At 39.7% G+C, this 23,008-nt stretch overlaps 2 protein-coding genes across 2 annotated transcripts; one reads left to right on the top strand and one right to left on the bottom strand.

The window, feature by feature from the left end:
* Positions 1-10,767: 10,767 nt before the first annotated feature.
* On the bottom strand, positions 10,768-14,377 carry tmem100a (transmembrane protein 100a). Its single transcript, XM_061090170.1, has 2 exons — positions 14,202-14,377; positions 10,768-12,041 (listed from the first exon to the last, which is right to left on the bottom strand). Exon 2 carries the CDS (start codon positions 11,949-11,951, stop codon positions 11,553-11,555), a length of 399 nt encoding a protein of 132 aa, XP_060946153.1. The 5' UTR covers positions 11,952-12,041; positions 14,202-14,377; the 3' UTR covers positions 10,768-11,552.
* A 1,549-nt stretch (positions 14,378-15,926) lies between these two features.
* Positions 15,927-21,344, top strand: pctp (phosphatidylcholine transfer protein). Its single transcript, XM_061090822.1, has 6 exons — positions 15,927-16,055; positions 17,700-17,817; positions 18,938-19,017; positions 19,152-19,323; positions 19,848-19,915; positions 21,259-21,344. The coding sequence occupies exons 1-6, from the start codon at positions 15,927-15,929 to the stop codon at positions 21,331-21,333; spliced, it is 642 nt and encodes a 213-aa protein (XP_060946805.1). The 3' UTR covers positions 21,334-21,344.
* The last annotated feature ends 1,664 nt before the right edge of the window (positions 21,345-23,008 follow it).

The following is a 23,008-nucleotide window of genomic DNA, read 5'->3' as shown; positions in this document are numbered from 1 at the left end:
TCTATCTATCTATCTATCTATCTATCTATCTATCTATCTATCTATCTATCTATCTATCTATCTGTCTATTTATCTGTCTATCAAATCTATAATTCTGTCTACCTATCTCTGCTTCAGTTTTATTTGTGGTCAAATCAAAAGTGAAAGCCGGCTTGTGTGTCCCGGACATGAAACTGTGATAATTGTCATTTATTTGTTTGTTATGATGATCTCGCCAGTGCCAAGCGAGAGGCACGCTCACCGTCTTTCAACATTCTCACTCCATTCAACAACTTCCTGCATAACTTCCAATTATTATCTGTTGCACTTCTCTCCGTCCTGAGAGTCCTCTCACACTTCAACTGTGGCTCTCTGAGGGTTTTTCTTTGGTTGTTTTCTCTAGGGTTATGGGCAGAGGATGTCACACCATTTTAAGCACTATGAGGCGAATCGTAATTTGTGAATATGGACAGAACAAATATTATTATTATTAAATGATTCATTGATTGATTGATTGAATAGTTACAAATATGATTTATTTTGAATTAAGTTATGTACTTTTGATTGCACTGAGATTCTATAAATTGCAATATACAAAATGTATTTATTGGAGTGAGCAGTTACAGTCCAGCAGTCCAACTCATTTTTGATTGTGAGAGTTTTTGCTTTAAATGCAACAAACTTTTGACTGACTCAGATAAACTATTCATCCGAAACACAGTTGAATCAATACTTATATTAACTTTGTCATTGTCTTTTGGTGTCATCTAAAATGACTTGATCTGACCACAACAAAAAACCAAGTAACCGCTCATTTCTCAATTTTATTCCAATTATAAATGCCTCATTCAAATAAATGGTGTAGGTCGCCTGGGTTAATACTGGATGAATAGAGGTGATTTAGCAGCAGGCTTCACAGCCAAAACAATCATTACAAAATATCAAATCCTCCCAATGACACAAACTCAACAAGCCTCCAAACCACAAATCCACATTTTAAATCAGTTTGATTCAGTGTACATGATTCATTCCCCTCTGGTGAATAGGAGGACCATATATCTCACAGATTAATGGCACATGTTTTTCTCTGGGCCTTCTCTTCCAGCTTTGTCTCAGTTTAAATGCCTCGGCTCTTTTGTGCTGCGGCCCACATTCACACCCAGTTTGAATCAGCAGGGGGCCGGAGAACTGACTCCGCACCATTGTCTCCTGTACGTCATCGCAGCAGCTTGTGTGCTCCTTCCCCATGCAGCACTCAGAGGAATGTCCACAGCTGATAAACACCACAGAAGCACCCCGAGGTCTCATCCAAACACACCTCCCCCCTCTGGGGCGCACACTGACGCTGTTTACACGCGGGAGGGAGGGTGAGACTCGGGGAGGGCGGGGGAGGAATCCAGGGTGGTGGCCTGCTGGTTTGAGATTTACAACAAAACTACATTTTCACATTTGTTCATTTGCACCCTTGCTTCAAGATAGATTCAAGATGTGTGATCATGTGGCTCATATATGATGTTTTCTCATCCATGTCAGGAAAGGGCTGCATGAAGTCACATGTTTTGCTTTAGGGAAGACAAGCGCATGTTTGTTCAAGACTTTTCAAGCATAAAACCAGTTTCGGAAGAAAAATCATCCGTGACAGGACCAAAGCTGGACTTATACTTCATGTAAGGGGTTAACAGGATCCCCAGTGGGGATAACTACAGCTCTGGACTTGGTTTATAGTTCAGCGTCAGGTTTCCATCATTGACATCATCCGTTGATATCACCACTGCAACACTAGATGCATGTAGCCTTTGGCCTTTCATATAGCCTGAATAATTTGGACATTATCCTGTTGTTGTGGCTGCGTCTGACCCAGACAATCTCCTGTTGGTTCCTTATATGTAAAAGGAAATCACTGGAAAGTGTGTCGCATGTTAGAAACATCATCAACTTCCCCACTCAGGTGCAGTAAATCCTTCAGACAGTCTCATGAGCTCATTTAGACTTTATCCAGACTTTTAACTGGGACGCTGGCGAAAGAAACAACTAACTTGGACATTTGCATCCTCACTTACAGCCCATCTGGGTAATTCCAGGAGATTATCTGAAACTTACTGCAGTCTGAGAGCAGCTCTATATTGTGGTCCACAGAGACACTCAAGCAGGGCTATATTCGAGTGTTTTCTATTTCTTTGCAGCACAGGAGCTAAATTCAGCTGCATGATTCCAAACAACCTATATCCACAACAACATAATGTATCACGGTTTCCATGAAAACAAACACGAAATAAGTGATAGCTAACTAGATTTGAGTATATAAGACGAGGCCCTAAATTTAATTATATGAGCAAAGCTTCATGTTGTAACAGAAACTTGTTGGAAACAGATGTATGGATTGTTTTCAAGTCAAACTTTCTCAGATACGTGTGGAAAAATTAAGAATTATCCCAAACCTCTGACCAGAGCAGGTCCTATCACTTAGCGTGTCGACCTTACTCCTGCTGACAGCAACAATAACTTAGTTATAAAGACTTGTTACAAACTGCACGTGAAGAGGTGGAACAGACAATGGAAACAGTTTGGGAGTTTTGTGGGTTTATGAGACTCGGCAGGAAAGCTTCAGCTCCCCAAAGTAGCTCAGCTGTTCAGATGAATAGGAAACCGAGTGCTGTGAAGACGCTACTTCCCATGACATCATTGTGTTTGTTATATGACCTCTGCGGGCATGTCAGACACACCTTCTTATTTCCTCCCTGAGCAGCTCAAATTATTTACTTAATTCACTGACGGGAGGGAAAACGCTTTAGACATGCACAAAACAAGATTTAATTAGAAGCTGATGCTTTTTGACTTGATGTGGTTCATGGAAAATAAATTAAATCATCACATTCCTGTTAATTATTTCCATTCGTTTAATAAAGAACACTGTAAAATATACCGTAAAAAAATCATTATTTAAAATTTAGCATCCTCATTACCAATCTTTTTTATAAAGATATCAAAATATCACATTGAAGCATTTTCACTTGAGGTGGTTAAGGTGGTTTAGGTAAAAAACGCCTTTGTTTAAGGTTTTGTGGACCTTTGTCATCAGAGTTGGAATAATAAACATGATGTTATTGTCCTGCTTGCATATTATTCCTTACTTAGCTTGGCCTGTACCCCAAAGTAAAGTTTATTAAAGCTCAACTCACTACACAAAAGGCAGAAGTGGAGAATCAGTTGTCGTCCTATTCCTTGGGCCCATAACAATACAAATGCCAGTTGGCATTCATGTGAAGTTGAAAATATAAACAGTCCTCGAGATAACAGACTGACATTTCTGGAGTTATTACACAGATATATTTTTTCCCTTTTAAAAAGCCATAAATAAAAAGTACAGACAATCATTAGGATTTACAATAAAACATAGACTGAGTCATTACCTGTTATCCAGCCCATCCCAGACCTGCATCATATGTGACTGATGACACAGTTTCCAGTTGTTTCATCTGCTCTCATCAGACCAAAATTATGCAACAGGCCTCTGAGAGATTTGATTCATCAAAGCAGGAGCATAAATCTAACACTCTATAAAAATAAAATCAAAAGCATATTTTCAAATGCATATCAATCAGTATATACTTTTATATTTCAAGTTTAATTTTTGTTGATCGAGCTATGGTTAGCTAGCCACAAAAGAAGCTAGCTAGCTAACAGCTAGTTAGTATTGTACATATTTATCTTTCTCACTAGTAGAATAAGACTTGTAAAATAAGACTTACATCAGATGTGCCACAGCAGCTGTGTGAAATGAATGGTAGGTGTTCCGTAGGGAATACATATGCTTTATGGGTTATTTTTGACCCATGTGTGTAAAAGTGATGTTGAAATAATATTCTTTGTAAAATAAGAAAGGAAGAAGGAAAATTATGATTTGTGGTTATCAAAAACAAGATATTTAGTGAATACTTAGAATATTAAATAATTAAATGCATTTATTTCAAACATTTAGGAAAGAAATACTCAATCATGCATGGAATAACACAGGAAATTAATAAGTGTCATTATTGTCCCATGTTATGCATTAGAAGGGTAGTGATACAAAAATGAATTTGTATTAAAAAAGTAACAAAGGAAACATTTTAATAAGGATTTGTGATGATCAAATACAAGTTAATTGGGTAATAGCTGAAAAACTGAATGATGAAATGTATTCACTGCAAAGATATAGAAAAATAAAAACACTTTTGACCCATGTTGTGTATCAAAGGGTTAACAAATTCTCCCATGACTCTATTTCTCAAGAAGCACCTTTTCCAGAAATCTTAGTGTCACAATAACAACAGGCTTTTGCCATCTACAGTGTGTTATCGCTCTGTGGGACGATGAGTAAGAGGCTGACACACACACTTTTCCCATCTTTTGCCGAAGCATGTGCGTCAGAGGAGGCAACACCGAGTACAGTCCTGGGAAATGCTAACCAAACTCCTGATAAGTGATGGGACTGACTACAGGGTGTTAACTTTCCTTTTGTTCTGTCAGTTGTTTTTTTCTGTTCGAGACCTTCGTTTTCCACTGGCGTTGGCCACAAACTTTGAATTGAGGAAAGACGATTAAGATGTGGCAACGCATTAACTAAAATAATCGTATTAAACTATGACATCCAACTGCTGTTATAACACACAGACCTCTACAAAGCTAATTTTGTGTTCCTACAAGCCCTGTTGTGTTCTTCTTAACGTTATATGTGTAGGACATTTCTGTGATTAAAACCTCGCTACTTTTAAACTGTCATAATTACTGCAGCCACTTAAGGGCTTGATCATTTTCATATGAGCATGTTTTGCTGAAAAAATGATACAGACTGGCATTGTTAGAGATGGGTCGTAAAAGGTTGCTTGCAGAGTCATATATTTATGGAAGGGCAGCCTAGAATATACGGCAGCTCGTAATTGACAGAAGTTGGTGACAACCATCTCCACTATTTTGTAGTATAAATTAAAGGTGGTCGAACAGACACACAGTTTTCAGACATTATCTCCGGAAAATGTCCAGAAGATTTAGTCTGTCTTTCACATATGAAAAATGCAGCATGAGATTGTCTGGGTCAGACCTGTTCACATCAGCAGTGTGTTAATCCTTCTGCAGAAATAACGTTTTTTGTTGACAAACGTCAACACCAGCGTCGGCCCTTATTGCCAACAACCCTTGAATCTTGTCATTTTTCGGCATTATGTTTGTGAATGACTCCTTTTTTCCATCCTTGTTTTTTCTAAGTTTTGTCCCCATCGCACGTTAGGAACATCAACACGTCCACGCGCTCGTCGTGAATTGTTGTGACATTCTCCTGCTGTATTCTCGCATGGTCTCACTCAGACATTCTCTGGGGATTTTTAGCCCCTTACGGAAAAGTTGCGATAAATGTCTGGAGCAACTGACATTTGCATTCTCACATATATTTCAGGAAATAATGTCAGGACCGCAAGTCTGAAAGCGAAAATATTTCAGGATATTAACGTTTGTACTGTTTGGAAGCTCCTTGTTGGGTTTTTGATTTCGTAAAGCTTTGAAGGAAAAAGTTTTTGTAGTTCTGCTGAGGGGAGATTTACTGTTCAAAAGATGGGAGGAACTGTCAGGAAGAGCAGTCTCTTTATTATGGAATGAGGGCGAACCCTGTGGGAGTGCGGGCAGCCAACACATCAGACACTCCAAGAACCACTGGCAGCACATGAAAGAACCATAGACAGAGCCTGTCACGCCAGAGCCACTGTCACACTCTAAAATACTGCCGCCTCTTCTTCTGTTCAGAGAAAAGGGTTCGCACTTTGGTCCCAAACTATAAATGTTGTCCTTTTGCACTGACATTTTGATTCTCATGGGTTTCTCAATAAAGACCAACCCAAAAGAAAGTAGGTATAAAGGATACTGGCTAACAGACAGACATTGTTATGCATGTAGGACAGAAAGTGAAATGACCTGCAGCCTGTTGAATGTATTGGTCATGTTGGAAGTTGTGGTACCTCGTAACCACTTTGACATTATAATTTACAAAAGCTGCAACACCTTTCACCCACTTCTACGACTGTAACTACATCTGAAATTGAAATAGCTTTTCCGCTGAGTCTTTGTCTGCCCGTTCATGATGCATGGATGGATTAAGATAGCATAATTATGCCTGCATACATTGTGTCCCATTCATTCCAGGAAAATGATGCACAGATTTTGAGCCTCGTGCCAGCTTGTACTCATGAAAGCTGTTTTTTGTGAGTTCTTCTGTGTCCGGCTGTGTCATGTGACATTGGAGTTTTTCAGTAGCGAGAAAGAAAAACAAGGGAAACATATGAAGATTTTTCACATGACATTATATTTCATTTAGCCGACGCCTTTATCCATAGTGACTAACTATGCGTTTTTTCTGGATTTCTATCCTCAAGTGTAACATTTAGGTGTTTGTGAATGTTAAAGTTCTGCAAACATCTCGACAGTCTGGACAATACTTCACTGTGATGTCACACGGCATCACAATGCTCCACCTTTGCGTTAAGCACACCTGTTGGCTAGTCCGGCTAGTTTTTGAGGGGTGTTTGGCTAATGCTACTCTTGCTAACGCAGAGCAAACCCAAATCAGATCACTCTGTCCTCACTAGATGGTCTTTTCTTTTGACCAATTGGTACTAGTTAGAGGGTTATTTTCTTTTCTGCATTTGTCTTATTCCTGCATTGTGCTCTGAAACTGCCTCTGTTATATCAAACAAAAACCAAGCGATCGTGGAACAGACACACCTCTCCTGTCAGGAAGGGGCTGAGCTGATGCGTGAGACTGAGAAGCGTTTCATTGATGTCGCTTGGCTCACCTTTATGCTCCGACACCGGAGTTTTACTTCCTTCCAGTGGGCGATGTCCTCTCCTATATGGAGGTTTAGTCCAGAATGTAGCAGCAGTGACATCCACAGATCCCCGAACAGCTGCTGTTGACGTGTGCAGACTCCAGAGAAGATCCATGTGATCCAAGGCTCATATACTGCACATTACTGTTCAAATGGTATTGTCAGTCAATGTAAAGGGAGCACTCGAGGTGCAGTAAACACAAAGAATCACAGCATTTGCTATGAGTTCCCTTTGGCTTTAAAACAGCACTAATTCACATCAGATTTACAAGATATAAGACATGTGGGGAGTTCCAAGCATTGTGGGGATCTTCCTGCAGTCGTTCTGTGGATTTCAACAGTCTCTAGTGTCTTGACATGATCCCAGACTGACGCCAGACTGAAGAAAGCCTTTGCTAATGCTTTTTAAATCTTTAACATATTATCAGAGCCTGTTTTGAGAGAGTCTGTGTTTTTCCTATAATGCCATTATATCAAAATTAGCTGTAATTCCCCTGGAGTTTAGTCGCCAGGTAGTCCTCAATAAATTAGGGTGAATACAGACAAATTGAAAAAATAACTATTTACACCTACTTATATACAAGAAGTCCACGTTCCCTTTTAATGTTGGCCGATAGACTATTGATTGTTAATTAGAATTAAAATGAAAAAATACTAACTATCATTCGGTTTTTATACAGGGAGGAAGATTTTTTACCCATATTTAATCAGCATTATGACTTTAAGGGATAGTTCACCCAAAAATGAAAATTCACTACAGAGAGTGGAGGTTCTACCCAAATTAGAAATTCTCGAGTAATCGTGTGGATGTGGCCTCTTGTCCTTTGCCCTGGTAGACTTGTTAGCCTGCTGTTGTTAGCATTATGCTCAGTGTAAAGGCATTTTATTCCTGAAAGCCTTGTTTAAATTGGATCTCTTTAGTTTTGGTTTCACATTGTAATTTAGGGAGTGCTCTCAGGAATTTTGTATGACATGCGTCCTGTTGTCATCACCTACGTGGGCTACAGCTACCTGTACTTGACATTGATTGGTTTGTAGACGGGCGTGTGTTTGATGTTGGTATGTTGTCAGTCGGACAGGTCTTTCAAGCAATCCTGTGATCCACTTCCTCTTCTTTGTCTTCTTCTATTATTTAATGATGTCTCAACTTCCTGAAATTGGTCAGAAAGTCTGAACGTGACAGATAAAGTAAGTTCACACTCCATGGTTCAATCTTAACCAGGCCGGGATCACCTCTCTACGTTTTGGTCTGTTCATCCTGACGTAGTCCGAAGCACTTTTCACACCTGATATCTTGGTTTATAGTGAGCTGAAAAGTCAGAAAGGTGCAGACCAAACAAGGTGTGAAAGCTGCCTGAGTTGTGGTTTTTGGGCTGTCTGGGAGAGGCCTCACGGAGCCTCTGAGAATTGCAAAAACAACATAACTGAGAACTGAAAAACTCTCCAACAAAAATAAGACTTTTGTGAAGTAGGAGCCAAAATGAAACACGAGCAACAATGAAATCTAATGAAAATAGTCACATGAAATCTCTCAAGTTTAGTTTTGATATGTCATCTTAGCCTCCTGACACCCAAAAAACGTCTTTCTCTGTTTTTGGAAAAGATCTTATCCACACCATATTTGTTCTTTGTCCAGCAACAGAGCAAAAAAGGACGAGCTGAGTCGGGTCAAATAAAACAAGTCTCTACAAACATCTGGCTTCTCTGCGTTCCAGGTTGTTCTAGAAAATAAACCAAATGTCAGGTCGGTCCAGTCAGCTGGTCAGCGAGCTGTCGGGTCACGTCTGTCTCAGTGTGTTCACGCTACGTCTGCAGCTGTTTTATTAGACTGAAGTGAAGTGAACAGGATCCCTGTGATGCTGAACTCATTAGGTTTAATTGTGTTGGATTTTAACCGAGTGCAGTCAGTTGTGCTGAAGTCCGGAATTTGAGAGGAAAGTTTGTTCAGTGTTTTGTTCAAGACTAGAAAGAGAACTTATTGTATTTATCATAATCACGCGCTGCAGTAATTCCATTCTAGAAGCTGTTAATCCAATGTATTTCAATGGGAAATTAAATTTGAATCCATTTCAATCTGAAGTTAGAAAGCATGTGGTAGAGGTTTAGATTTAATCCTTTTATTAGTCATTTCCCTTCTTTTATTTTGCTTGTTTCCTTCAGGTCATTTTAGTCTTTAATTATTTCTTAACAACATCTTTTTACCCCCATCTATCCTTCTTTCTTCCAGTTTATTCTTTAATTTTTCCTCTTGCCATTTTACTTTTCCTCCTTTCCACCTCTTTGTCTTTCTCCTTCTTCGTGTGCTACCTTAAAATGGACAATCTACCTTCCTTCCTCTCTCCCTTGTTTTATTTCTCCCCTTCTTTCCATCTCAGCTCCTTCAGCTCTCCTTTTTCTTCTTCCTCTCCATCTTTCTCAGTTTCTGTCTTTTCTCTCCTTTGCATTCACTTCTTCCTGGCTTCCTTCCTTGATTTCATCAGGTCTTTTCTTTACTAATTCCACTTAAATTACTTGAGTTTCTTGCTGTTTATCAGTTGGCCGACCCCTCAGCGTGGCTTTGAGTGAGGTGAAAACATGTGACGCACATAAAGTGACGCACACACTCTGTGCATGAGTTGCCAGCCGTGGGTAAAGAGGCTAAAGACACTGGCGGAGAGCACCTGTCAAACTTCATATCAAGTCACCCGTTTTTCCAGCTTCAGTCTGCCTCCCTCTAACCTGACAAGGGGAGGTGACGCCTCACCGTGTCGTGTGTCTCGTAAATGTGTTGCGGACCTGATCCTCAGAGTCCACACGGCACCAGTCTATAGCCGACTGCCTGTGTGGTGGTGATCTCCCATAAGTGACAAAGTGTGTTGTAGGTTCTCCTCTGACGCAAGGAAACCATTTAGTTGTAGTGTCTGGTGTCACACGGACGCATAGCAATGCAAATGCTGCCTAAAAATATACTTCCACGTCCGGGCTATTTTAAACTTAACAGGGTCAAACAGGAGAGTTCAGCTTGTTTTTTCCCACTGAGAATTTAAATCCTGGAACAGGAAATATATAAATAAGACTCTCTGACTACAATGTGCCTTTTAAAAGGTGTCAGACTGAAAACAGGCATGAAGGGTCAGTTAACTTCTCTGCAGAGTGAGCATCAGGTGCAAGGAGTGCTTCTTTGTCTTGTGTACAGTGTTTCACGGTGGAAGACGACCAAAATCTGTAAATGTGGAGAAAAGAAGGAGGAAAGATGTTGTTGGTGACAAAACAAGAGTAGGTTGCTATGGCCGATCGCCTGTAGGTGACAACACAAAATGACAACGTACGATTTGTCAGGATCAATCAGGCCTGATTCCTTTATTGTTTAGAAACGTAACCAAATGTTATCACCCAATGATTTTATATCTCTGGGGATTCCTTGTCTCCAGTGCTCTCTCTCATCTCCTCTCTCTGGTCAATTCTCGTCGTCTCTTGGCCAAGTCTCACACGAGTCGGAGGCGGGTCACAGATTTTTGTGGAGGAAGAAGAGCTTCAGGTTACACCGCCAAATATTTGGCAACAATTTGTCAGGACCCACCTATTTATTTAACTGCAAGATATTTCACCCACATTCAGTTGAGGCGGAGTCTGTATATTTGTGTATGCAGACTCAGGCACACCCACACACCCCGTCCCGCGCTCTGATTGGCCAGCATTGTTGCAGATTCTGACTAGAGTTCCAGCAGCATGGAAAGAGCCTGAGACTTGTCAGGGACATGTCCTCTCTTATCGCTTTGTTCGAGAGTTCACTTAGCAATCAACGACTGCCGTTTCCGGGCCGATCAGGGGCTTTTCACTGCGAATTGCAAAACTTGTTGGGTTGAAAATAGAAGAGCTTGAACTGGGCTTCACCGTTCAAAATATCTGTTTCCCTATTATAAACGTTCACAATCGTTCTGCACACTTTCACATGTTTGAGTGTTAATGAGTTTATTCAACCTCATGACGTCCTGTTAACAATTAATACAAGCAAGCGATTACATCAGAACAGAACATGTGTTACATGTCAAATCTTTTTTACATCATGGAAGTTTCACTGTGGACAATGAGTCCATTGCCTCAACACAATTAAAAAATTAAGCATATTAAGCCATTATAAGCCATACTACTTATATTTTTAAACGTAAGATGTTGTTTAATACTGAATATGATGATTATGAGGAATCAAAGTGCTTTAAGTGAATACATATTTAAGGTTAGATAGAAAATATATTGGCCGACTTTTAAGAAAATCAAGTACCATTCTTCCTTAACAGGCAATTCCCAATCATTCCGTATAAGATGAACAATGAGACGTTATAAACAGATATGTGCAAGTTGAAGTGTAGAAAATTAGGCATGATTCATTGTTCTGGATTTTTCCCTCTCCCTTCTCGGACTTTTCTAACCACAATCTGTCCCATTACAATCAAAGCCGCCACATCCAATGGCAGATTAATGGGAGACTTCCTCTACATCGCTTCACACAGTGGTAATTCATCTTAATTGTGATACATTCCTTCTGGCTGCATTCCCAGCTCGCCAGATGCTCAACGTCTGTCTGACAAATAAATCCCTTACAGTGCCTTCAAAGCTTTAAGTTCTGGGCCTTGAGAGTCGGCGCTCGAAGCGTTTACAGATTGGAAATGCAGTGCGTGCTGGACAACATCTGCTGACGGTTGAGTTCGCCGGCCTTTTCACAGTCTGGAAAATCTGGCTTCAAGTAAAAATACTCCTCTGGTTGGTGACCAGGGCGGTCTGGCTCTCCCGCCGCCTCTCCTTCTTCCGCTCCAGTCTCACCCTATAGCAGACGGCGCTGGACGCTAAGAGCACCACTCCGGCTGAGAGGAGCACCAGGCCAAAGTAGGAGATGGTGGATCCATGCGAGTTGAAGCTGTAGGCCACAGCGGTGACCACGATGCCCGCGATGAGCACCACCACACCGAACGGGATGGTGCAGCGATAGCAGGACAGCTCCGCCCCGCCGGTGGCTGCAGTCAGCTGGATTTCATTGAGCCGCGGGATGTTTACTGTGGTCACCATAGGGTGCTCGTTGTTGCTGGGCTTCTCTGGGGTCGCTGGGGTTTTCATGGCGTCCTTATGAGCGTCCTCAGGCATCGCAGGATTCTGCAGCCTCTTGCTCAACCAACCACAGATGGTTCCTCAGCGTCGCCCTTTTACCCCTTTTCCACGCTAGGGTCTCCCCGTCTGTGAGGAGAGAGAAACCGTTCGTTAGAGGGAGTCAAACTTGTTGCTCAACGCTGGCCACAGGTTTTCGAGAAGGGAAAACAAAGACCTCACAGATCCTTTTTGTGGAATTCAACCCCAACATTTCACAATTAACCACCTCTGCCTGACCGCCACATGCTGCTTTAATAAACCCTTGTAACCTCCCGGCGCAGCCGCCTCCTGACCCAGGCGAGAGGAGTTGTCTGAATGACGCAGGACCACTCGGCCCAGCACGAGCTGAGACATTCCCTGGAGAACGCAGGATATGACATTACAAACTGCACCGTGAAATGCGAGGAGCTTCGAAATCACCAGCAATTTCACAAGCACTCGTTCTTTACAACCCCCCCGGTGTGGTGCATGGAAAGCTGTGATTCAGATGCTGAGTGACAATAAAGGGGAAGTACGGTTTCGGTTGGACTTTCCATCAATGTCAGGGCTTTAAAACACGGGTTTGTTCATCTCTATGTGTTAAGAGATGAGTATTTTTCATTGTGTCAAATGGTGAAATGTGTCATGCGTGACTCATGCTCCCAATCCTCTGTACTTTGGAGGGTGATTGGGGATGATGAGAATTTAATTGGCTTTAATTGGCAGCAAAGAAATTTGTACTGGTTTTGTTGGGGAAGTTTTTTGACTATTTCTTAATCAGAATTGTATCCTGACTGTGCAGAGAAGCTTTTTGCTTTTTAATTGGTAAATCTTATTTGAAAATAACATTCTGATATATTTTTAGAAACACAATAAATCTGAGATTCTCGAAATTAGAGCCATTAAATTCTCGACGTATTATCCTGATAGTTCACATTGTCCATCAATGTTTAGGAAGACTGAGAAAGTCATTCAATGTAATTCAAGTCAGCTTATTTTCTGTATTTTATATGCATCACTGCAGAAAACCAAATGAACATTGTTCATGCGCCATTAACATGAATGATTTTTAGGTGTTCTCAGACTTTTAGTAATAGTTTTGCACATCACAGCTCTGAGTTGTTGTTACCAGCGACGACACTGGGACAATGACATGTGATCACTTGACAGGAAAATAAGTTTCAAAAAGCAAAAAGTTGAAAAAGTCAAGCGTCTGGGATGAATTAACTTTCAGATTTTTAGAAGCCAATCCCCCAAAAAGTCGAATGGTAAATCACAAATCTACCACTGAAAACAAGATGTAACAAATATGGATGAAGCTTCAAAAACTCCATACATGGTTTTCAGGAAGGTGATATATAAATGATATAATATATATGACATTTCTGTTTTGACACAACATGTGGGCTTTTGAGCCAAGAAAAAAAAACTTCAAAGACATTTAGAAACTTTAACTTCATCTGTTTTCTGTTTTCAGCTCCAAACATCTTTATCTTTAATATCTAATTGTGAAACCAAAAAAGGGTAAGAGTGGTTGAAGTGCTTGCAGGAGCAAAATGTGATGAGGGTCCTTTTGTACTTCGACATGACTCTACTGAAAATGTGTAAAGATGCTGAGATTCCTATTTTAAATAATACATTTGTTTTCCTTTGACATCCACTGAAGAACAGTTGTTTTCTGTCTCTTAGTTGGAAACAAAAAGCTTTAAATTTGCAGAAGTAAGTTTAACTCATCTGAAGTTAGTTTCTATGTGACTTTACTTCCCTTTAATCTGTAATTATCTTTAAATCACTTTGTGGATGAAATTGATAATTTCTATTATTGGTTCACCTGTCAATTAATTTCTCAATTAATCGATACGTGATTTCATTTGTAAAAAGTCAGACAATTGTGAAAAATCTCCAAAGCAATGTTTTGTTTTCTTTTACCAAATATCTTCTTTTTTAAATGATAAATGAAAACATAAACGGTAAGGTAATGAATTTGATTGAAGGCGCAAGGACAGAATGAAGAAATTAACTGAGAAAAAATAAAAGTGAGAACGAAGAAGAATCAGCCACAGGGGAGGATGAGGTCTGTAGAACTCTGGATCTTTAGATAAAACGTTCATTGGTACAATATGTAGTTATAAAGCCAATACAAGAAAACTCTGCACAAATAACAGTACTTTATGGAGCCTATAATAATAACAATAATAATAATTTCCAGTGAATGAACTTGACATGTTTGCTCTGAGCTGTGCAGAGAGAAGAACAGTGAGTTGTTACCTCTGAGCAGCAGCTGTCCATGTCCATGCTCCTCTGCTTCACTGAAACTTGTCCAGCATCAAATATTCACTTTATTCTTCTAAGCACAAACTTTCTTCTCTGAGCTGGAAAACCAATTTTCTCTTCTCGTCCCTCTCAGGCTTCCGTTCATGAGAGACGTCCTCAGGTTGAGTGGCTGAGGGTCGGACTGTACCATCCTCAGTCAGAGCTGCTGTGTCAAGTATCCATGACTGTGAAGCTCAGGCACACGAGAGACAAATACCTGTTCTGGTCGCGTATTTCAAAATAAATCCCACGATGATTTTAGATTAATTTGCAATGACTCTCAGTTTACTGGCTGTATTTATTTTGAAGTACAAATTTCCTATAATTCCGTTACTATTTATAATATTGATTAGCGAATGGAGCTTGACATCTTTTTTCATCAATTCATTACATCAATGATTTAAAACGACCCCTGTTATTTTTTCATCAGTAAAAAAATGTGACAATTCTCATTCAATTCAACACTTTAAGCTAACTTTTATATACAGTGATTGCAACAAAAATCTCCATTGAAAATGGCCTTCTGTCAAATTAAAGCAAAAATGTACTTTGAATACAACTCTAAAAGAAAGGAAAACACTTGGCTCATGTTAGTGTTGATACATAAACTTTATTTTATAAAAAACACTACATATCATTAGAATGTTGTTACAGATTGATTACTTTTACTGTGAGTACAGCATTTTAGTAGTTTATATGTAACCTGTAACAATGTAATTGTTAATCAGATCACTACTATGCACAATAATATTCAACACTTTACATCTATATTTATATCATGGTCACTTATAATGGTCACTTATAATGGTTACATTGCAATATTTATATTTTCCTTTATACTATCTTGTAGTATTATTTATATTATGGTCACTTACTTTTTAATTATTTTTTCTGTATCATGGTCACTACTGTTGCAATATTACTTATAATACTTTTGTTTTCATTACAATAACACTTACATCACTCCACTTTCTCCCCAGTACCTGCTTTTGCACAGTGTCTGTTTTGCAGGTTGTTTTTTGTTTTTGTTTTCTGTATATTTTTACTCTCATTATGTGTAGTTTAGTAGTGTATATATTTTGATCTTTCTTTTTTATTGTTGCTTCGGCACTGTTATTTAAATTCTGTTTTTCTCTTTTTTGCTGTAACAAGTGAATTTCCCCGTTGTGTGGATAAATAAAGAAATCTAATCTAATCTAATCACATGGACATATAAATGTATTATATGTGTATACTTTTGTTATAATGCTATTAATTTGAGTTAGGTTCCAAACACACACATGTGCGTGCATATACATAAAGTATGATTCACTGATGAATAACAATACATTTATTGTCAAGTGAATGAAAGTTTGAGTTTTGTACAATATAAAATATACTTTCAAGTTTTCTTTTAATCTTTCTCATTGTCTGCTCTTAAAGAAAATCAGACTATGAAATAAATAATAAAGTGACACTTATCTTGATAATCATTAAAATCTTATAAAGGAATTATTTGATCACATGTTGTTCACATAGAGTGTGCACCTCCCATCTGTGAGGCAACTGCACAACGCGCGTATGCAACTCTCTTATTGTGAAAGTAGTGAGCGGAAGCCCGGTGTGTGAGCCGCTGACAGCTGTGTGTCGTGTGTGTGAGTGTGTGTTGTGTGTTGTGTAGTGTTGTAGTGTGCAGCCGTCATGTCTCAGCGCTTCACCGATGAGGACTTCCAGAGAGCCTGGCTGGAGCTGGACGAGCCGCAGCTGGCGGGAGGATGGGAGCTCTTCACCGAGACCATGGGAGTGAAGATCCACCGCCTCCACGACCAGGTCCGGAACCCCCACAACCCCCCCACCACATCCAGGTCCTCACTGCAGGACACCCCCCACCCTCTGACTCCGCGAATGAATGAATGTCTGCCTGCTGTGTTTCTACTGTCACTATTCCTTGGCTTAATGACGTCACCTTGTTGCCTTTTATTGTAATTCACCGAAGACAACATTCATTATACACCTCAGCAGTGGTGTCCTAGCGGTGGCAGAGGGAAATACCAGGAAATGGAGCGAGAGTCTGGGATTTCTTAGAACATAGAACAACAAAAGTGCTGCAAACAGATGCACTGTAGGAATGTGTGTGTGTATGGGTCAGTGTAAAACTGTACTGTAAAGCGCTTTGAGTGGTCATCAAGACTAGAAAAGCGCTATATAAATACAAAACCATTTACCATTTCTTTTTCCTTGAGTCACAAACCGGCTCTACCTGTTCCACCTAACTCCATTCAGAAACCTGTCAATTCAAAACTGCTCTTTTATTTATTTAAATTGTATTTGCAGATATGCACATCTGGTCAAACTTCGCCAGAGACGTTTATGAAAGGATGCACTCCAGGATTTAATTCGGCATACACCTCCCAAGTCCAGCATCTTAAACTGAACTTCAGTAAAAGTCTAACGTTGAATCGAATCCTACGGCTTAAAAAGGCACAGAGGTAACGACGTCTGATCTACTGAGATGGTCACATGGTTTTCATAGTGCTGCCATATAAGCCAGTAGCCAGTCAGATTTACCTTTAGCCTCAGGTTACCCTCAAGTTCAGCCTGTATCGTTTCTTACAAGGCCAAAACACTTGATGACGGCTGAAGTTATCTCACTAAAATCTGCTGGCGGCCGCTAAAACCTGCTAACATCCACTGGTACTGTAGTTCGTAAATTAAATTGTACAGAAGACATTTGAACATACAAGGGATATTCTAAAATAAAGATACAAAGTTGTTTTGAGAATCACTTGCGCGATGAATAATGCAAAGTCTCTATCCAGTGCATCAGATTCTTTCATTGAAAAATTAGCAAATAAAATGTATACAAATGTGTTGTGTGTATTTTGAGACACCTATTGGCACCTTCAGTTTATCGTTATATGCAAAAACTGTCCTACAGATTAGAAAGCTGATATTTTATATGAAGCTCCGTCAGCAATTAAATCATCAAATTATTTAATTTCATTCCATTCTGCACACACTGGAATATGTTTGTGACATAGTTCAAATCAGATTTTTCATATTCAACTTAAAACATTACAATTAAGTGATAAGACACAGAAAATCTTCATTAGCAAATATTCCATTTTTAAAATCATTTTTGGTAAGAGGTATTGATGTGCTTACCACAGCTAAGGGAAAGTGAAGCGACCTTGAATTAATGTTTTTGTGAATGGAGTCAGTTTGACTTTCCCATCTATTCAAGTACAGCCACAGAATCTGCACAAATCTGAACAAATGTTCCGTTTGTTTATTGCACTTAAGGGAGTTAACTGTGTTGGAACTTCAGAGTCAAATCCAACACATTTCCTCAGTGGAGAGTGAGAGAGGGTGTAACGGCGAGCGGCTCTAATCCGAGTCGTGTGCTCTGGGATTAGTTACATACTGTGGGGTGTGCTGTGGAGCCTGAGCCGAACTTTTTTGTGCTGTTTTCAGGAAACGGGACTTTATGAGTACAAAGTCTTCGGCGTGCTCAGCGGCTGCACCCCCGAGCTATGTGCGGACGTCTACATGGACTTGTCCTACCGGAAACACTGGGATGGATATGTGAAAGGTAAAATAGAATGAAATTTGCAAGAGTAAGGCGAGGCTCAGGCAATCATTCTACTTCCATCAAAAACAGCTTTCGTTCGTGTTTCTCCTGCAGAAGAAATCATCTTTATCTTTCAAAATTTCCCATTAGTCTCAACAGTTGCTTAAAGGGATAGTTCACCAACAAATTGAAATTCACTCGTTATCTACTCACCACTATGCCGATAGAGGGGTGGGGGAAGGGTTTGAGTCCACAAAACACTTCTGGAGTTTCAGGGGTAAAGTGCTGCAGCCAAAACCAATAGAATTGAGGTAACTGGCGACCACTTCTTCAAACATAAAAGAACAGAAAAAAAACATAAAATGCCTTGATATTGCTCGTGTGGTGTCATCCAAGTGTCCGTAAGACCCGACATTCATATTCCACTTGAAACAGCATCATTTACACCATGTTTTGAACCTAAATGTCCACTGATATCCTCTGGAGCCCCTGCGCGGTAACATCGCTACTTCTGTTAGCATCGCTACTTCCATTAGCTTTGTTGCATAGCTGCAGTTACTGCTGAGTCATAGAGGTGTGAAAAGTGTTTTGTGGACTCGTACTTCACCCACCCCTCCATCGACATAGTGGTGAGTAGATAATGAGTACATTTTCATTCTTCGGTGAACTATCAATTCAACATCTGTTGTTGCTCACATTCCCCCTCACATTCAGTAGCCTTTTGTTGTCGAAGCCTTTTCTTCTTCATGTCATGAAACGATGTCCGGTATATATAGGCTTGGTTTTACCACTCCAGTTTTACAAAGAAGCAGCATTTTTTATTGTGTTCCTTTTCTTCATGCACCTCCGCAGTAACAAGGTAACATGCATTACGTTAGTAGTAGTTAAGTAGTCATCTAGTGACCCTTGTGGGATAGAAACTAGTCAAGTTTGAATCACTTACATTAGTTATAGTTTCAGAAATACCATTTGTAGAAGGGACTTCCATCGTAGGATTTCTTGTTTTCATTTCTTTCCTTTATAAATTATATGTAGAGACTTAGGTAGAACCACTGATCAATGAGTTTGTGTCACTTTACAGGATCTTGTGTGTCCATCGTCCTGCAGCTGATTGACTAAATGTGTTTTGTTTTTTTTTCAGAACTCTATGAGAAAGACTTTGACGGACAGCCAGCAATCTACTGGGAAGTCAAATACCCGGCTCTTATGTCAAACAGAGACGTATCCTATTGATCTAAAATGTATTTAATATCAGTTCACATCAAATATGGTTTGCAAAGCTGAAAGGAGGAGGGTGTTGAAGGTATTTTTTACACGAAAAGCACAGTGTCTTCCCTAACAGACCCAAACCTCAGTATGTGTACATTAGAGACAGGAGAGACTTGGAAGTTGACGGCAGGAAGATCTGGGTGATCCTGGCCAGAAGCTCTCCAGAAATGCCGTGTCCAGAAAAGAGTGGCGTGCTGCGGGTCAAAGACTACAAGCAGAGCCTTGCACTGGAGAGCGATGGGGCCAGCGGAACTAAAGGTGAGACATGTTGAGGGAATATAACACCTGTGACCCAATTCAGGGACTGCATCCATTGGAGGATTGGATCTTGTGGTCGAGCGAAAATGAGACATCTGTTCAACGGACAATTTCCTATTTGCATCGCCAGCTTGTTGTAAGCTTATTTGCAGTTAGACTATTTCAAAAGAATTACTTAAAAAGTCAACGCCCAGATGTTGAAGCAAAAATGTCAGACAGCTGGTTCTGGTGAATGTTTGGGTCAGACTGGGCAGGATGTATGAAAATATTATTGCATCATTCATTATTTTGATATTTTTTCAGTATAAGTGTTCATTACCATTATTGGGAAAATGTATACAGAAACAGTCTGAGTAATCAAGTGTAGGTTCAGTCATATTTGATGGAAAAAGTCTGTTTGTTTTCCATGAAATTGTTCATTTTAAAAGAAATTATTATAATCAATAAATACATTTGAAAAAGGACACAATGTCTAGAATCATTAGTTGAAACCCTAACATAAATGACCATGTGCTTTATTTCAGTTTTCATGAATTACTTCGACAACCCTGGCGGAATGATTCCTAACTGGGTGGTGAACTGGGCAGCTAAGGTAAGTCAGTGCATGTTAGTTTTACTTCAGCTTCTATTTGACTGCAATGCACTACAGAGAAAAAAAAGACAGTGTAAGTATAGAGACGTTTGAGTAGCTCCGGGGGCACTGGCCTCACTGAACAGTTACAGATGGATCACATGCAGAGAATTTCCTCCCTGGGATCAATGAAGTGTAACTTAACATGCCTGGTTTGAATCAAGCTTTCATGTCTGTAGGTCGTTTTATTCTTGCATTATGAAAGGAGATGAAAAGATGGGGGCCAGATCATATCTTGTGTAACATTTTCCATGATTTACTGTAAGGGAAATTGTTTATTTCATGTAAACCAGCCTCATTTGGAAATATTTTTCAACAAAGGGGATTTTGTAAATTTCGAATAGCTGTGTAAGGATTATGTCTCCTTAGCTGCACTCAGGGAAGCAAATTTGAAAACTTCTTGTTTTAAAGTGCCCTATTTTGATCATATATATAAAATTATACACGTTATTAGTCTCATTGCATCGTCTAATGATCTGTTGACCCGCCTCCCAAAAAGCCCAGTCTGCTTCGATGGGTCAGCTGTCCCACTTCTTTGTGATTCGCCAACCCCTCAGGATTTGTGCATAGACTTTAAAATAGACATAGACTCTGAGTTCGGAAAGTGAAGCCAGTGCTGAATTGCATGAAACGAACGACCAGTAAAGTAGTTGGTTCTATTAAGGTCTATAAGAAAATGACTCTACTTCTCACTTGAGTAAAACAAAAGTATAGGGTCTCAGCCTTGAGTTTCAAGTCTTCTTCAAAACAGAATAATGTTCATTTTGTAAATCATGGTCCCATTTAGGGTCAAGTAGATGACAAAGAACTGTATGCATCACAGGCGTAGGTAGGCGTGCTATGTCCTCAAGCTCTCACTCGGCCCCCACCTCCGCTGTAACCACAGTTTCGTTACTCACAGAGCAAACTGAGGATTGAAAACAAGTCTTGTCAGGAACAGAGTTTTCTGTGGGAGAGAACTTTGCCCTTTGAGAGTGAAAGTGAAAGATTTGTTCTAAATATCCCAAGGATATGGACTTCATTTTCCAACCATCACATCACAGTCAACAATTGTATATGTGCCTGTTGTCTCCCTGCACAAGCAGATCTTTGAAGCGGGCGTGAAACGGGTTCACTAACAGGCCTCAGAGAGCTCCATCGCTCCGCCTGCTTCGTGCTTGTTCCAGCGTTATTGTTAACAGATGTGTGGCAGGGTGATGTCAATCAGCTCCTCACTTGGTTGCTCCTCCTGGGTGGGTCTTCTTGGCACTTGCTCTCATGACGTTTACTGACGGATACTCTCTTTGTGTGTTTGTGTTAAACAGAGCGGGGTGCCAGGTTTCTTAACAGACATGCAGAAGGCCTGCAGCAAGTATGCAACCTTCTGCCAGAAGAAATGAACACGATGGAAAGGGACTCGGGCTCGAGGGCGTTGCTCCATTTTTATCTTACATTTTTTTATCTTGTTTGTTGAAATGTGACTGTGGTGTGCGGGTTGAAAGTGGCATGGTGTGAGCTGAGGTTGCAGCTTGCTGTTGACTCAGGTATGATGTGCATGACCAGCCTCCCTCCTAAATGTGCTGGTGTGAATCAATTCTGTTCCATTGTACTGTAATATACAATACTGTATTCTCTTTTCTTTGAAATCGTATGATTACATTATAAATATATATATATATATGATCAGTTTTTATTACTTTGGGCCTTAAACGGTAAAACCAGCTACTTTCTCACAGCCTTTGGCAGGCGGGAATGTTTTATGTTCTGTATAAAAGGTACAAACACTGAACTTGACCACAGTGTTGCATCAAAGAATAATCTTCTGGTTGCTGTTAAGTGGAAAACTAACTTTTATGAGTTGTATATCCACCTTTATTTAAACTGTTAAAAAGGACTTGATTGGTCACAGTCTAGTTCACAAGGTAAAATAAGGATTATTGCAAAGAAATTATTCCTTTAATACCTCAGCCAAGGACATTATGTTTTCATCCAAAGCAGCTGTAGACATAAATTAATTGGGTAATTCAACTATTAAGAGGCTGTGTGATCAGTTTTTGGTGGACGATCATTTATGGAACAACACCAACAGAACCAAATGCGATTCAGTCTCAGTTGTCAATCATGATGTTTGACACTGTTTTAAAATAATCAAATAACAAATTAAAACCCAACTTGTCACAAACCTGAACAATGGAACATACTTCAGTGTGAAAAAAACTACGTACAACGACAGACACTATGTTGGTGAAAATGTATTTGATATGTACTTTGATTAACATGGTTTATAAGGGTTTATAACCTATACTGCAACCAGCCACAAAGAGGCGATCAGGATGCTTTGGCTTCACTTTTGGGACCTGTCAGGTTGTCTATCTTGAATACAATCTATGGATCTGACTCAGGAGCACTGAGTCCTTATGACACCTGAGTACTCATGGGTCGGACTGTCCACATGTTTACAGACATCTCTTCTGATGATTTCCAGTTAGTTACAGTTGCAGCTACTGTCTCTTCTTTTTACTGTTCATGTTCAAAGTTTACAGATCTGACTTATAATGATGTTTTATGTCTTCTCACTGTCCACTTTAATTCACTGGAAATTCACCCATTTACTACAATGAAGTGAATATTCATACAATGAATCAAGCACTTTTTTTCGGCTTCTTGATTGTCCTTTCTCAAGGGTTCATTACTTATGCAAAGATCCTGGTATAGATGCATTGAATCAAAGATACAGTATCTGATTTGTTACTGTATTTAGGCTGCACCTCAGTACCTCAGCACTCCTGTTGATACAGATGAATGTGGTTTAATTGGAGTATGAAACACTTATTACTGTGTAATACTGCTGTGTTACTGGAATAAATAAACTTAAATTTGAAATTTTTGACGTGTAAACTGTATATCACATTTTTTTTTCTTCTGCAGTTACTTTCGCATCCACTATCACACAATGAGGCATAACAAAGAAAATCCTTTCAATGGATGCTTCCATGGAAACGTTATTGCTCCTAAGCAATTCATTTACATTGAGAATGAGGTTTAAACAGTCTGACAGTTTGTTAGGGTCACCTT

This window comes from Limanda limanda, chromosome 17 (assembly GCF_963576545.1).
Source record: "Limanda limanda chromosome 17, fLimLim1.1, whole genome shotgun sequence".
Classification (NCBI taxonomy): Eukaryota; Metazoa; Chordata; class Actinopteri; order Pleuronectiformes; family Pleuronectidae; genus Limanda; species Limanda limanda.
This window is presented reverse-complemented; position numbering and strand designations above follow the sequence as displayed.